The sequence below is a fragment of the Protopterus annectens genome, chromosome 3.part0 (assembly GCF_019279795.1).
Source record: "Protopterus annectens isolate FY-2018-M chromosome 3.part0, PAN1.0, whole genome shotgun sequence".
NCBI lineage: Eukaryota > Metazoa > Chordata > Ceratodontiformes > Protopteridae > Protopterus > Protopterus annectens.
The window spans coordinates 444,342,058-444,359,779 of NC_056731.1; the positions used below are offsets into that span (position 1 = coordinate 444,342,058).

General features: G+C 37.5%; 1 protein-coding gene across 1 annotated transcript in view; it reads left to right on the forward strand.

The window, feature by feature from the left end:
* FYCO1 (FYVE and coiled-coil domain autophagy adaptor 1) overlaps window positions 1-17,722 on the forward strand; it is a 2,135,985-nt gene that overhangs the window by 2,020,654 nt on the left and 97,609 nt on the right. Inside the window, exon 16 of the mRNA XM_044064867.1 lies at window positions 5,358-5,568. Coding sequence (XP_043920802.1) covers window positions 5,358-5,568 — 211 coding nt within the window. The remainder of the gene's footprint in view (window positions 1-5,357; window positions 5,569-17,722) is intronic.

Below are 17,722 nucleotides of genomic sequence, written 5' to 3' on the forward strand. Positions count from 1 at the left end.
TCCCCGCGGTGAAGCATGGTGGTGGCAGTAGTGTCATGCTTTGGGGGTTGCTTTTCTTCAGCTGGAACTGGGGCTTTAGTCAAGGTGGAGAGAATTATGAACAGTTCCAAATATCAGTCACTTTTGGTCCAAAACCTTCAGGTGTCTGCTAGAAAGCTGAAGATGAAGAGGAATTTCACCTTTCAACATGACAATGATCCCAAGCATACATCCAAATCAACAAAAGTATGGCTTCACCAAAAGAAAATTGAAGTTTTGGAATGGCCCAGCCAGAGCCCAGACCTAAATCCAATAGAAAATCTGTGGCGTGACCTGGAGATGGCTGTGACCAAGAGATGCCCTAGCAATCTGACCGATTTGGAGCGCTTTTGCAAGGAACAATGGGCAAATGTTGCCAAGTCAAGATGTGCCGTGCTGATAGACTCCTACCCAAAAAGACTGAATGTTATAATTAAATCAAAAGGTGCTTCAGCAAAGGAGGAGGGCAGTGATAATATGACACCTTGCAGTGGTAGGTGTAGGTAGTACGTGGGTAGTGATAATATGACACCTCGCAGTGCTAGCTGTAGGTAGTAGGAAGGTAGTGATAGTATGACACCTTGCAGTGCTAGGTGTAGGTAGTAGGAGGGTAGTGATAATATGACACCTTGCAGTGGTAGGTGTAGGTAGTAGGAGGGTAGTGATAATATGACACCTCACAGTGCTAGGTGTAGGTAGCAAGAGGGTAGTGATAATATGACACCTCGCAGTGCTAGGTGTAGGTAGTAGCAGGGTGTGATAATATGACACCTCACAGTACTAGGTGAGGTAGTAAGAGGGTAGTGATAATATGATACCTTGCAGTGCTAGGTGTAGGTAGTAGGAGGGAAGTGATAATATGACACCTCACAGTGCTAGGTGAGATAGTAAGAGGGTAGTGATAATATGACACCTTGCAGTGCTAGGTGTAGGTAGTAGGAGGGAAGTGATGATATGACACCTCACAGTGCTAGGTGAGGTAGTAAGAGGGTAGTGATAATATGACATCTTGCAGTGCTAGATGTAGGTAGTAGGAGAGAAGTGATAATATGACACCTTGCAGTGGTAGGTGTAGGTTGTAGGAAGGTAGTGATAATATGTTACCTCACAGTGCTAGGTGTAGGTAGTAAGAGGGTATGATAATATGACACCTCACAGTGCTAGGTGTAGGTAGTAGGAAGGTAGTGATAATATGACACCTCGCAGTGCTAGCTGTAGGTAGTAGGAGGGTAGTGATAGTATGACACCTTGCAGTGCTAGGTGTAGGTAGTAGGAGGGTAGTGATAATATGGCACCTTGCAGTGGTAGGTGTAGGTAGTAGGAGGGGAATGATAGTATGACACCTCACAGTGCTAGGTGTAGGTAGTAGGAGGTAATGATAATATGACACCTCACAGTGCTAGGTGTAGGTAGTAGGAGGGTATTGATAATATGACACCTTACAGTGCTTGGTGTAGGTAGTACGTGGGTGGTGATAGTATGACACCTTGCAGTGCTAGGTGTAGGTAGTAGGAGGGTAGTGATAATATGGCACCTTGCAGTGGTAGGTGTAGGTAGTAGGAGGGTAATGATAGTATGACACCTCACAGTGCTAGGTGTAGGTAGTAGGAAGGTAGTGATAATATGACACCTCACAGTGCTAGGTGTAGGTAGTAGGAGGGTAGTGATAATATGACACCTTACAGTGCTTGGTGTAGGTAGTACGTGGGTAGTGATAATATGACACATCACAGTGCTAGGTGTAGGTAGTAGGAGGTGTGACTTCTGGATAATTACCCTACCGGACTGCCAGCAATAATGTGATGTTCCCCACTATCCTGGTTCAGCAGTCAAGGAGCTTCAATCTTCACTACTAACTCCAATAGGAGGCCATCACTTAAACAGGAGTAATATTTCACAATTTTCCCCTAAAGAGCACAACAGGAACAGGCTCCATAGTCTGGGGCTGACTGTATACTTCTGTCCACCCCTAATGTAACATCTTATTACACACTTCATAGCAATGTGTCCTAGTTTAAGACCTGTGATACACTCACACTTAAATAAATTAAATCTAGCACATCCAAACACTTCTGGGAATGCCTGGCACAGATTTCCAGCTGTGCCCCTACCCCAAAATAATACAGTAACATGCTGCCACCAATCAGAGAGCCTACATGCCTTTTTAAAGGGGTGTCCCATTTTGAAACTAGATAGTAAAACAAATAGTAGCAAATGACATAGAGCAGCTAGGCTTTCTGGGTGGCCCGAGAATTATCAAAGCAAGTATAAGCACTCTCAAATCACTAAAGAAAACACTAATTGACCATCCACAATGTAAGTTAATGAAAATATTTAATAATGAGCAAATGATTAAAAATATAAAACAGTAATCTCCAATAAACAAACAGAACTTGAGCACTGGGAAAATTAAATGAGTACCTCTGCAAGAGGATAGTGAGACCAGCTGTGTTATATGGGTTGGAGATGGTGGCACTGACAAAAAGGCAGGAGTCAGAGCTGAATGTGGCAGAAGTAAAGATGTTAAGATTTGCATTGGGTGTGATGAGGATGGACAGGGTTAGGAATCTGTATATTAGAGAGTCAGCCCAGGTTGGACGGTTTAGAGACAAAGCCAGAGATACGAGATGGTGTTGGTTTGGACATGTGCTGAGGAGGGATGCTGGGTATATTGCGAAAACGATGCTAAGGATGGAGCTGCCAGGTAACAGGAAAAGAGGAAGGCCTAAGATAAGGTTTATGGATGTGTTGAGAGAGGACATGCAGGTGGCTGGTGTGACAGAGCAAGATGCAGAGGACAGAAAGAAATGGAAACAGATAATCCACTGTGGTGACCCCTAATAGGAATAGCTGAAAGAAGAAGTAGTTTTATGTCCATGTGGAAGTACGGATACCAAATAACCAAGAAGGGTGGCACTAGTGTGGCCAGTGGGGAGTACATGTTGGCAGTCCTTGTTCCAAACTTTTCAGATGTACCACCAGTCTGATGCAGAAAGAAAAAATCCATAGCAGTATTACCCCCAGAAATAAGTTCAGCTCCAGTACTGTGTTTTTCTTAGCACAGATCACTCAAGGAGCTGGGAGATAGGGGCACTTAAAGAAAGGTGACACCACAAGCATATTTTGAAGACACACTGGTATTATAAGCTCTCGGGTAAACATGCTATAATTTTGCTAATAATTAGTGAACAGTATACTATTTTATGTCTGTTAATCTTTTGTATTAAACCACAGGGTTTTCATTCTGAATAGTCTTGGAGATTGTTATGCATAACATTACTAACTTGAGAACCTTCTGTATTTTTTGTTAGAGTTATATGTCACATTTATCATATTGTTAGCACTATGAATATGTTAATCATTTTATATATTTTTAGTCTCTTCCTTGATGTTATACATCAGTGTACACTGATTTCCATTTTTTACTTCTTATATTTTATTTTAACTACAATGCACTCTTCCAGGCTATATGTGAAAATATTCATATTTTTCCTGGTTTGCCATAAATAATGTTTAAAATTTGAAAATAAGTATTTATCATAGTGACAAATGGGCTGTCACTGCCATCAGTGTGTCATAAATGTCTGGCATTTAATGGGAGTTTGAATCCCACCACTGCCAACCAGTGTGCTACCTGAGCATGTAAGGGACAGGGGCTGCGGTCCTGGGAAGTGACCCACTAGTACTCAACAAGTTAAAGGAAAGTAAAGCATAGCAATTCTTATTTAATAATCATTTCATCAAATATAACTAGGCCCCAGGAGCATATTGGGAATCTGCACTGCTGTGCACTGATGTTTTTAACATCCACACCCTGACTTAGAACATAGAACTGTGCACACTGATCACTTACAGAGCTTAGTTATTAACCTAGCATGCCTTCCCTCTTTCCCACCACTCTCTCTGAATGACCTTGTCTTCCAGTACTCCTTGCCAACAGTAGCTGGTTTGCAAACATTTTTTTTCTCTGTCGTACACGCACAAACACAACAGATGTTCGTGGGAAAGGGTGGCAGAATTTTCTAATTCTCCACAGCTTTCTTCCTGGCATGATAGTATTGTCACAACTGTAGATAGAGCTAGAGATCCAGACACACTAAGTACTTGTCAGTCTTGATTTTTGCCAAATATGGGTTATAAAATTAATATTTCACTAGTGGAATGCTCAAGTGGTCCAGCTACCTGGATGTGGATGACACAATGTTTGCCATTTTATATTGCTATGTAATAATAATAATAATAATAATAATAATACTTAAATAAAAAATAATAATGGACGTAAGTAATAAATACCATCCATAAGACCTCATAGTTTAATAAAACTTCACTTAAACATTAGAGACTGCTAATACAGATTAAATATGCAAAAAATGTGAGAATAACAGTAAGTTTTACGGACAGATTATGTACATAAGTATCATATCTTCAGCTGTATAAAAGGCCCAGCTGTGTCTTACTGACGAAATACTGACATTGACTAATCTAAGCTAGAGAACTAACGTAAGGCAGAACAGTACTTGCACGGATGTAGCAGGGTCTGCCAAGCTGTAACAAGATATGGTAGTTCTCTGGTTCAATTCCAGACACATCCATCCTAGCTCCTCATTCTGTTCTTACAAAAAGCAGGGATCATCAGATTGCAGCGCTTTTTACCCATAGAAAATGTAGCTATATTACATTAGTTTATTTCCCACACAGAAGAACAGTGGAAAAAAGGTGTTAAACAGGATACATCTATTAACCGTCTGCTTATTAATGGCTGCTTCCTTTTACAGTTCTGGTCGGCTGTCCCTTTGAAGTACATTGTGACTGCATTTTAAGGCCTTTGGTTTTCCTGTCTAAAAAAATCCTTGTGTGACTTAATTATGTGCAAGCAGTTAAGTCATTCATGTGAAACTGCAGAAAGCTAAAATATATATTTCAAAAACAAATTTTATGTATTTCCTTTTGTCTCCTTATCTCATTTATGGAGAAAATGTCACATTTTTTTAAGCCACAGGAAGCATACATATTGCAGCATAAACCAAGTCCAAATATACCTCGTAAAGGTGCCAACATTCTGAAATAAAGAAAAAGTATATCACATCATATTTTAATTAGTTTTTCTCTCATCATACCATTATAACTACATTATGTTTCTCTCTTTCTTGATTCTAGATCTCATTTATATCTATGAAGACTGTACACTTTGTTCATAAATCTGTATCATGTGTTCAGGAACAGTTTTTATAATAATTTCTGGAGCAAGTATATTTTGACAGCAACAATGCAAAACTAAGTGAAGCAATGAGCAGCAGGTCGTCTGACTAATTCTTGGATTTTTTTTTTTTTCATTTTAGAACAAGACTGTCTATGTCCATTGAAGAGATTTCTGAGTTTGGAGATAGCAGAAAGGAACTGTTCATTAAATCTAACAGCTACAGTGTTATTTCATTAATGGTCATAGAAACTGGACTGACTATAAACTGGGTGTTCTCATCTGAACCAAAAAGTGTGTCATTTTGTGTAGTTTACCAAGAATCTGCTGAGAGCCCTTTGGAACAGAGCGTAGTAAGTCATCCCATTTTAACATTTTTACATTTGTATTCATTTGTTTTATATTATTTTATTTATTTTACTGTATTTGCTTGTTTTCTTGTTATGTTGACTGGCTTAGTTCCACTTGGCTTGTGGTCTGTTTTCAGGGAAGATCCAAAATAAAGTTAGTCTTTATTTTTTTCATTTTTGTGTTGATTAGTGGCAACTGTATTTTATTTTGCATGTGTATATATTTATTTATTCATCATTAATTTTTCCCTTTTGTGAACTGATAGGTAAATTAGCTTTAGCCTTTGCCAGAATTCTGATGTGCCAGTCTTGACATAGGGACTTGCAGTACTGTACAGATCCATGTGGAGCCTGTATACCTTATTCCTTGGGATGTAACCCTTACATATCCAAGTTTTCCAGCCTAATATTTTCTACTATATTAAGTTATGCTGCTTGGGACTCACTTCATTGAACACACATGCAGGAAATTAATGTGGAGTTGTGTCATATATTGGTCAGAACAACCAGCTTATAGTTGTTTGCGCAAGTGGACTACATTGATACGGATACATGCCCATTCATGCTTATTACATAATCCAGCTGTAAATATTTTTTTTTCTGCCCCCTCCTCTGCCTTATTCCTTCTTTTCATCTGTCCCCATCCATTGTTTGGTCTTCCTGCTCCTCATTTTTTCCCTAGACTTCTACAAGTCAGCTAGGGCTGGAGTGGATTTGCTCGGAGTGATGCTGTTATGAAACTTGCCCCCCCCCCCCCACTCCTGCATTTGGTGACAGTGTATGAGAGCTAATCCCCTATGTGGACCATGCCTCCCTTTCAGGGAGCATCTTCAACAAATGCTGTCTTCAAATGGGTGCACCCATTACTCCCTGCCAATGCCTCAGAATCCCAAGTCGGATGCATGTTGCTTGATGAACGACTTACTGCTTTTGCTGAGTCTGTTTCTTGGGATTATCTGCATTTTAAACAGTGAGAAAGGACCATGGCAGAGGGAATTACTGATGCATTGTAACTGGGCTATACTCCACAAAATAAGTTAAGTACCAATATGACAGAGAGACTATCTGATTTTTTTAAATCAGAATGACAATCCTTTACTGTTACATACTCAGTCTAGTACTAACAACGATGCTTTGGTTGAATATATGTTAGTTCTACAAAAAGAACTATTTCAGCTATAAAGTAAACTGTTTAAATTAAAACATCTTCAAACATAACGCTATAATTTTGAAGCGTGTTTGAAGTTTCGGGTGATTCCCAGGGTCTAACGGTACTAAAAATGCCCACATACGGTGATGTATATTAAGAGTTGCTCGTGAAGTGACAAAGACTGAATTTAGTAAAATCACACAAAACGAGCCAGCACAAGGAGGATGACAAGCAGAAAAATATCTTTTATTGTGGCAAGATAAAATAAAGCATTGCAAACCGGTTTCGGCCTCACAATAGCCTTCTTCAGTGCAAAAAGAAAGCGTTTGAAAAATGGTGCCTTCTCATGTGCCTTATATATTGAAACCTTAAAGGTATATACACAAAAAAAAATCCTGAAAGTCTAAAATATAATGAACAATTGCAAAAAAATATATATAAAAAGTATATATATATATATATATATATATATATATATATATAGATATATAGATATATAGATATATATATATATATTAGTCAACATATATATCTCTCTCAGGAGTCATGTGTCAAAATAAACATAACAAATTTATGTATAATCTGAATCTAATGAATCAATTATACAGCCAGCATGAATGCTTATCAAATAAATTTTAGCATTCATTTAGACCAGGTTTAAACAAAGCACCCAACCAGGTAATCCATAAAGATTCCATTTTATTAAGCTTATCATGCCAGCCAGCTTTAGATATCCTAGGTAACTGAATTTTGTCAATAATGACAAATTGGAATTGTGCTGTTTTATGTATTAAAGTATGTTTGTATAAAGCATTGGCTAATTTCTTTGTTTTAATGGCACTAAGATGTTCAGTGATACGGAATCTCAGTGGTCTAGATGTTTGGCCTACATAAAATGAAAAGCATGTACAGGTGGCTAAATATACTACCCAATCTGTGCAGCAAGTACCAAACACCCTGATCTGAAATATTCGCGAGGTGTTGGAACTGCTGAATTCTTTACTCTTAGCCATATATCTGCATGCACTGCAGTGACCACAAGGGAATGAACCAATTAGTGGATCACCAAACAAAGTAGTTTGTACAGATGTAGTTGGATGAAGTTTTTTATAGTATGTCAGATGTGAAGTAATTGTCCGTCCTTTATGATATGAAAATGCACATTTTTCTGGTAGGATATCAGACAAAAAATCATGTGCCCATAATATACCCCAATGGTTATTCACTATATTCCCTAAACCAAGATGTATTGCTTCCAAAAGTAGTTGTAAATCTGATGGGTTGGTTTCTGGAAATATTAGAGGCACCTTGTTCATTTTTGTATTTTAAGAGCTCCGACCGAGGCATCTGTTTAACCTCATTGATAGCTTGATGAATACAAGATTTGTTATATCCTCTATATGTGAATCTGTCACAAAGATCCTGTTGACATTTTTCATTGGATTTGACCGATGAGCAGATACGTTTAGTATGTATAAATTGGGATTTGGGGATGTTGTTGATGATATGACGGGGATGGTTACTAGAGGCATGTAAAAGAGTGTTGTATTGCGGAAATTTTCTATGCACTCTTGTGGCCAGAGTATGATCCATTTGTCGAGTTATCATAACATCCAGAAAAACAATCTCTTGGTATTGCATATCCAAAGTAAAGTGAATACCCCATGGATTATTATTCAGGTATTTGACAAACTCCTGAGCCAAAAGAGAATCTCCCTGCCACACCATCCCACAATCATCTAGATATCTCCTCCAGATATCCAATTCAGCCAAATATTTATTACAAGTGTCATATATATGTATCTGCTCAAAAAAACCCATGAAGATGTCCGCATAAATTGGGGCAAAAGACACCCCCATGGCCTTCCCCCTTGTTTGCCAATATGGCTGACCGTCAAAGAAAAAAACATTTTTAGTTAGTACATATTCAACCATTTTGATAAGAAAGTTGTTAAATCCTGTACTATAAAGCTGAGATTGATCTAACCAAAATGCTATGGCTGAAATACCAGCCTCATGTGGAATACTAGTGTAAAGGGAAGTAACATCCATAGTGCAAAGCCACCAATCTGATTCTAACTGAGTATCCTGGATGATATTTAGAAATTCAGTAGTATCTTTGAGTCGGGACCAGACCAATGACAATAAAGGTTTAAGATAAGACTGAATTTAGACCTAAGTTTCAATTATTTAAACTTGCTTATTGACTTTTTCACGCCAGAGGAGGAGCAGCTTTTACACTCCATTATGACCGTGCAGAATGCCAAATATCCAGCTGAGGTGGTAGACACTAAAATCTCTTAATATTTTGGACTCTGCACTCGTATTCAAGTGCAAGTTAATAATGCAAAAGCAGAAAACACTTGATAGAGACATGGCTGATTTTGCTGCTAGCCATGTCTTAACTTGGCTGAGAACAGCTAGCAGATGGAGAGGCAACCAGCTGTGTGAAAGAGAGAGAGAGAGAACATCTGTCTCAACTATCAGTCACGGGGCAGAATGAGAGACAACACCCATCTGAGCAGCCAATTGCGAATGGGACTCCTAGACAGTGTCTGCCCACATCTGATGTCATCAGGGCTTCAGTAGGTAACATTGGCGAGGGTGATACTCATATGACTGAGGGTTCAAAGGTTTTGAACTCAGAGAATCAAGATTTAAGAGCAACTAACAATTTAGGAGCTAGAAGGAAAGTGAGACCACAGGAACAAACATCAGCGTCCGTGGAGAGTGCAGCTGGAATAAACAATTTTATTTTGCCCAGCAGCAATACCTCGACTTCCTACAATAACATTACACTCTCTTTTTCTCTGCCTGTAAACAAAGTCATATGGCAGAAGTCACAGAGCAGAGGGAGAATGAAGAGAAAATTAACCCTGGAAGATGTCAACCATCAGTCCTTGAAGAAGATGTGGCAAAGAACTGTAACATTTCGAAGAAAGTCCTGACAGAAAGTGAAGTGTCACTACTAAACAAAGGTATGAGAGCTTTATTCCAGCCCAGAGAACTAATATAATTGACTGTCTTATAGACTTGAAAGCATTTACTCTTAATGTTATGCTGAAATGCAATATAAATCTTCCCTTAATGACATTCTTAAAGCTTGCAATATTTTTAAAAAACCTAGCACATACATTCCAATTAACAATGCCACTTTAGAAGTTTTTGAGAGACTGTGTGAGGATGAAATTTATAAATTGTTCAGTGAAAGGGGGCTTGGTAAGCAACTTAAAAAACTTGAGTAGAGCTGAATATGATGCACTGAGAGATCTGTCGAGAGATTATACTATTTCCATTAGACCTGCTAACAAGGGGGGCTCCGTGGTTATAATGGATCGTGAGTTCTATGAACAATCTATGCATGAGATGCTCAATAACTAAAATTGAATTAGACTATATGGTATTGAGAGTAAATAACACCTTATTAGATTGTTTGCTAGGATGTGATATTTCATTAGACTTGTATAAGTACTTAGTGTGTGAAGAGTCATTCCTTTTATACAAGGCTTGCCGAAGATACATAAAGACCCCCAGAAACCACCTCTTAGGCCAATTGTTTCTGGGAGGGGGTGGTGTACTGAGAGTCTATCTATATTTACCGAGAAGCATTTGAGACCTGTACTTGATAGAAATGTGTTATGTATTAAGAGACAAAACAATTTTTGAGTGATCTGTATTTGTTTCTGTCTAAGAGGCCATTCACCAGTAATTATATTCTTGTCAATTTAGATGGCCAGCCTCTATTCACATGCATACCAAATTCTACTAGCATTGAAATGTTAAAGGATTATTTGAACAGGCTGGATTCAGCAAGAATTTTACTGAGCTTTTGTGCCTGCTCATGGAATTGATTTTGGAAAATAATGCATTTATTTTTGGTGACTTCTTTTACTTACAAAAAGACGGTGTACCTATGGGCACATCATGTGCCAATAGCTATGCCAACATGGTGGTGGCTCTTTGGGAGGAACAACATATTTTGGGACACTTTCAGAACATGTTTTTTTATAGGAGGTTTGTGGATGACCGTTTCCTGATTTGGGAAGGAAGTGAAGAATCATTACAAGAATCAGTACAGGATTTCTATCACCATATTAACACCACCACCACATTTTTGAAGTTTACCTTGAATAGTTCTAAGGAGAAACTTGATTTTCTAGATGTCACAGTCACTAAGATTTACCGTAAGAAATGCTACAGAAATACGTATTTGCATAGGAAGAGTATGCACCCCCCCCACACGTATTTAAAAACATTATTAAGGGTCAAGCCCTCAGGGCTTCAAGACTGAATGCTACTGATGTAGACTATAAGATCAAGGTTGATAGTTTGCAAACCAGATTTGTGAAGAGAGGGTACAATGCTTCTGAGGTTCAGAAAGCATTGGACACTCACAGGCATGAGGAGTCTGAATGGTAAACCATACTTTTCTGATGGACCATGGACAGTAGTACCACATAAAGTAGATACATACATTCATTTACCTTTAGCTTACTCAAGTAATATTAAGGAAACTGAGAAGGTATTTAGGAAACATTGGCAAGTCATGATGACGGATTCTGATGTATATCAAGTAGTAGGAACCAAACCGTCATTTGTTTATAAGAATAAAAAGAACTTAAAGAGAATGTTGTGTTATTCTAATTTTACAAGCAATATTAGACACGATGCAATTGTTTATGTCACCTACCCATGTTTGCACTGTAATTGTTGCAAATATTTACATAGTGCTGGAGTTTTTATATACCCTGACACAGGGAAACAACTTGAATTTAGAGTTTTAGCCAACTGTAATGTGTCATTTCAGCTGCGGTGGTGCAGCGGTAGCGTTGTCGCCTCACAACAAGTGGTTCTCCCATTCGATTCTCAGCAGGAGCGCCTTCTGTGTGGAGTCTGCATGTCCTCCCCGCAGTCGAGTGGCATTCAAAAGACATGCATAAATGGGCATGCCTTCATTGAAGGTTGGGCGTCGAGCTGGCACCTCGGCACCGTGAAAATCTACTGCCAATCATTAGCGGACCAGTGTTCCGCTGTGGCGACCCCTAACCAGGAAAAGCCGAAGGAGCTGTCTGTCAAGAGTGTCATTCTTTTTATATAGGTAAGAGAGACAGGAGGCTATGCGATCGTATCAGGAAACAATTGTATTGTATTAATAATTCTGTACATACGAATGCCTTGGCAAACATATTGCAAACAATGACAGTACGTATGAGTGTAGGTTCATGGTTATAGAGGTTATATCTCAGGACAAGCGAGGGGGAGATTTAAGAAATAAGGTAGAGACTTGTGAGCTTAACTGTATCATCAGGATGAGAGCCGGTAAAGGGCTTAATGACAAAATATGCATTAAGCCAGTACTTAAGAGTAGGCCCCTACCTAAATCCTGAATGTAACATGTTTTAACCATATACTTTTTATTTTTATGTGCCTTTGTGTGTTTTCACATGTGTGTGTATAATATACATATATATATATATATATATATATATATATATATATTTTTTTTTTTTTTACTTGCTTTTTACATTCTTTATATAGCTATATATATATATATATATATATATATATATATATATATATATATATATATTTGGAAGTGCAGTAGGATAGGTAAAAATGTGATTTTAAGTGTTTATACGCAGTTTTCATGATGTTTTAAATCTTCATTCATGACTTTCTGATGCTGCATTTTCAGATGCAAGTTTATTTTTAGATTGAGGACTAGTGATTTCATTTGTAGATTGATTAATTGTGTAATTAATTTTTGAACTTCAGTGTGTTTTTTTGTTTCTTGGCATGGCGGAAGAACCACCAGTTTCGGATCTATTGAACACACCCCTCATTTTAAGGGATGACATTGATGATGCACCGGTGACTCGCACCGAATTCAACAAAGTATTGTTGCTTCTCATGAGTATTAATAAAACCCTATCGGGCCAAATGCACTCCGACGTCCCGGACTCTTTCCAGTTTCCGGGAAATCAACAGCAAGCTGCTGGTAACGGACAAGGATTCTCAACGGCGCAGGAGCCGAATGGCACCGCTGGAACAAGCCACAATTTAGGAACCGACAGGTTGCAACCTCAAGAGCGTATTTTAAACAACAGAGCACCGAATGGTGAAGCAGCTGAAATAACCTTTAATTTCAAAAGTGGACAGAGCTCCAACCGGAGTTTACCAAAGGTACATTTAACAACAATATCCAACAACTTGATTTTGACTTTAATACATTTAGTAACAAGTTGTATACTTATAAGAACTGGCAACTAGAGATAAATTACTTAAAAGAGTGCATTAATGTCAAACGAGTACCGAAAGGGTTAAGGAGCTACAAATTTCCAAACAATGCAACTGTGGGCTCAACACTTCACACACAGTTGCTTGATTTGTTCAACAGAACTGGCCTTGAAATGCTTGACCTTATGGTCCAGGACTATCAAAATAAAAGTAACATTTTGTTGAATGAACTTAATATTATGAACGATGACATTGTGCAACATAGGAATTTTTTGAGACATAAAAAGAAATACGACGAAGTGTTTTTAGAAGTTGATCAACACTGCCTAAAAGTTATAGACAGGAAAATAAAAAAAATAGACAGAGATCTGCTGGAATACAGAGAGGGTAGAGCTTATCCCATGGGAACTAAAAGCAAGGGAGTTACAGGAGTTAACTTAGAAGAATCTGAGATTAGAACTGGCAATCAAAATGTTAGAAATATACCTAACACTGAACCCCTACGCAGGAGTGAAAGATTAGCACAGAAAGGGAACAACAATTCACCGCAGGGTTTTTTTCACCCCCAGGGCAGACCAATGGGGAGGAACTTGAACCCCCCATTCCAACAGGGGTGGGGGAGGACACACAACTAAGTTCGGGATCAAACTTGAAGTTATTTGACAATAATTCTTGTAACATTGCACCTTCAATTTCCTATGACAGCAATATTGTAGTCTCTCTCAACAATTATAATATTTATAACTACACTGATTTAGATATTACCCCAGTCTTTTTTGAGCTATTTACTAAAGGCTTGAACTATATTCCAGCTAGACCTTCCTATTTACCACAGCTAATTATTGAACTAAAACTCTTCATCAGAAATTTGAATCTGTCTATTTATTTTAAGGGACAAAACATAACAGCTAGTAACATCACTAGGTCTAGCACATTCAACCCCCCTCTGCACCCTAGTTTGAAAATATTTGAAGAACTCATAGAAAACACCTTCAGAAGTAATTTGCAAAACAGGTGTAACCCTGTGCATAACTTTAACAGACAACTTGAAGAAGTAATTGACTTATTAAAAACACATAAAACAAGAGTTATGAAACCGGATAAAGGGGGCGGAATGGTGCTTATGAGTCAACTAGACTATGATAATGCAATGCACAACATTTTACAAGACAGTGAGACATACGAACAGGCCTCCATCAATGAATTGAATGTTGCATATGCTAATATTAAGTACATATTAAATGACCACTTGCTTCAAGGTGTAATAAATGAAGAATTATTTAACTATTTGAATGTACCACACCCAAAAACGCCTATACTATTCGGCATACCTAAAGTTCACAAGGGTATAGTCCCTTTAAAATTTAGGCCTATTGTTGCAGGGGCTTACAGCATTACTGAACCATTAGGTAAATATGTCGAACACAGTATTAAACCTGTGGTTTCTAAACTTCCATATGTTTGCAAAGACTCTTGGGAGTTTCTAGCTAGTATTCCCCCAAACATTTGCAGTAGTGGCCTACTAATGATTACTATCGATGTAGTAGAACTTTTCCCGAGTATACCTCATGACACAGGATTAGACTGGTTTTCTGATATCTTAACCCATTTAAGCAACTTTAGTAACAACCAAATAAACACACTTAATTGTGTAAGTGTTTTTGTTGGTTGAATTTTCTTTTATGTAGGCTGTTGTATTAGTAGAATGTTGTCTAATGAAGCAGTTTTAAGGAACTGTGAAAGCGCTCACACAATAAACGTTTAAATGCTTTTGGACTGAATTTTGGATACATTTGTTCTGCCTTGGGTTGTTTCAGCAATTTTTTATTGTTTATTAAATTAAAATATATGTTTGTTCAGAGTTTTTATTAACTTGTTGAAAAGTGTAATCTTGAGCATTTTATGTCAACTACTTGGATCTTATCTGTATGATGATCTAGGATGTCATGCGCTACAGGTGATGCTAAATAAAAGTAGTTACTGAGTGAGATGCGTTTGTTTTTTTGTGCCGAATAAAGAAGGAAGATCTTGAACTTTGTTTTTTTACTAAGGTCGTTCCAAGGTTAATAAACATTATATAAGAATTAGTTTTTAAATGGCAGAACTTCTGCCGAATTACATACTTGTGGCACAAATGTGCAAGGTAGCAACATTTGAACTGCATAGTAAAACAGGCACTGGAGCTGCAGTACACTTGCAGCAGTGAAAACATGGAGTACACAAACCCAAGAGTAAGCTACCATATTTAAATTAATGACAATGTAAACAGTACATCTGAATTAACTTGCCATCACACATATCCATTGGGCCATACAAACTTAAAAAAGCTCAGTGTAGTGCATGTTCATGTCATGAACATAATCTGTGGGATCAGGAGAACCACAGCAGTCATCCTGGGAGCCCTGCTATCATGGTGTTTTTTGTAACACCACATGCTCACTTTTTATACATTACTTTTCTTTTCCCAGCTAAGGGCTCATTTGTACTTACTTGCAGACTCTGTTACCGTACTTACCCTTTGAAAGGTTAACTCGGTTATTATTGATAAGCCACATTGATTCCATTGATTAAATGTAGTAGTAACTTGACTGTTTATTTTACCATGAAGCCATGGATTCATTTTTCAAAAAATGGTGCAGCATTAACTTTTCTTTAATAAAATGGCACCAATGTATTGAATAGAGATGTGCAGTTTCTTATAAACATTCCTGTGGATTTACAATACTTTGACATAATTGTTACTTTATGTATAATACGAAGCTGTAACGTATCCACAGTTTTAGAGACATACTCAGGGTTGTGGGAGGGCAGGGGATGTTGCACAACAGGTGAAGAAAAGAAAGTATACTGACCAAAATCAGTCTTTCAGCTACAACCTCTTGCAAAGAATAAAATGTAGTAAAAAAAGATTTGTAGAAAGTGTACAATACGGTCAAAGCAAATAATGTGGAACATGTCAGGAATGATGCATTATTAAACATTTTCATCCATACCAACCTGATACCATCACAGTTGTTCTAACACAATTCTACGTAAGCAGTGATAGAAAACACTGTGATGATAAATAGTTCTCATTTTAATGCAGGCACACACAAACATGCCCAAACTGAAGATTTTAGTAGAAGACAAATAAAATACAGTGTGGACAAAATAATTACAAAGAGAATGATGATGAAATGTGCTTCAGATAATAATGGTTCAGATAAAGTCTTTCAGAACTATTTCCATTGCTTCTCTGATATGACTTGTCTTTTTTAATAAATCCTTGTTTTTTTGTAATGTACTATAATAAGATTAATATAGGGGACGTTTTTTTCAGTTGTTGACATCAAATGTAGTTTGAAGAATAATTCCAACTGTGACTCCAAAAAATGTAGTATATTTAGCTTTGTGTCAGGATTGCTTCTGTTTCTATGTGGGGAAGAGGATCTGTGAACACGAGTATAACAATAGGAAAAAGAAGGACTCTTAACACCTTGGTTAGGCATATTTTAGATTACCCCAGCCACATGTTCAAATATATGGCCATGATGGAATTAATGTAAATCCAAGGGGGGGGGGGGGGCATGGGGTTTGTATTTGGAGAAAAGGGAGTTGCTGTAACAACTCAGATTAAACGCCTCTGTATGGCCAGGTTTAAATGAATATTGTTCCATTTACTGCTTATTGAGGTTGAGAGCACTTGATAGATAATTACTTGTTTTACTGTTATAGCGAAGGTTTCCACTTTTATGATTCACAAGTACAACATTTTCTCATATATTTTTATTTTTACTTATTATTTTTTTATTATAATGCTGTAGATGAATAATGATTTTATTGCGTCTGTTTATTATAGGAAGGATGATGCATATAATGTAGTCAATGCTTTAAATCAATTATTTTGCTTAATTGTTTGTAATTTAACATCTAACTGAACAGTGACATTAATTCTTTGTACAATCTTATGAGATTACTATTTAATTGGATGATGGAGTAACTGGAGTATCTGATGAAGTCTTCTGTTGTTACAATTTTACAACAAAAGCGCTTATCTATTTTTACTTGTGTTGTCATTAAATTCAAACTTGACAAACATACACTTTGCCATAGATGTCAGGTAGATGGGAAAGAGTGTAGCATTTGAAGGGTGTTACAATGATGCTTAGTCCTAAGATCCTTTACAGGAAATGTAAAGGTTCAGGCAGCCTAAAGCTGTTCAGTCTTGCAGGAAGAACTCGCAGTGACAAGTATAAGTCCATATTCCAGTGAGGAAAGGAGGATACCTTTCTCTTATCAGACTGCAAATGTCACATGTAAGCAGATGTAATACCTTTTATTAACTAGAACTGTTTACTGAAGCAAGAGTATTGTAAATGTGGACTGAGAAGAATGACTGAGGTCAGATTACATACCACTGTATTTAAAGTATGCCACTATTTCATTGTGACCTCAAGAGGAGATTAAACTAGCTTGTGGTAGGTTAACATGCTTACACAATTTTTCTGTCCCAAAAGCCTCAAACCAAGCTAGTTGTACCACTATTTCGGGGTGACCTACATTGAGCTACTCAGCTGACCAACAGTAGTTATGCCTTTTTTGGTTCCTAAAAAGGACCAACCCAGATATTTAATCTGCCATTCTTTAAGGGTGGCTTCATTGGAATTTAACAAAGTTAAACCTTTCCTGGGTCACAAAACCCATAAACCAGTATACTTAAGCAGAGTTAAAAGAAAACTTCGATATCCACCACAGACTCCAGCTGAAGAACTGTTAAACCCTCTTTAATAG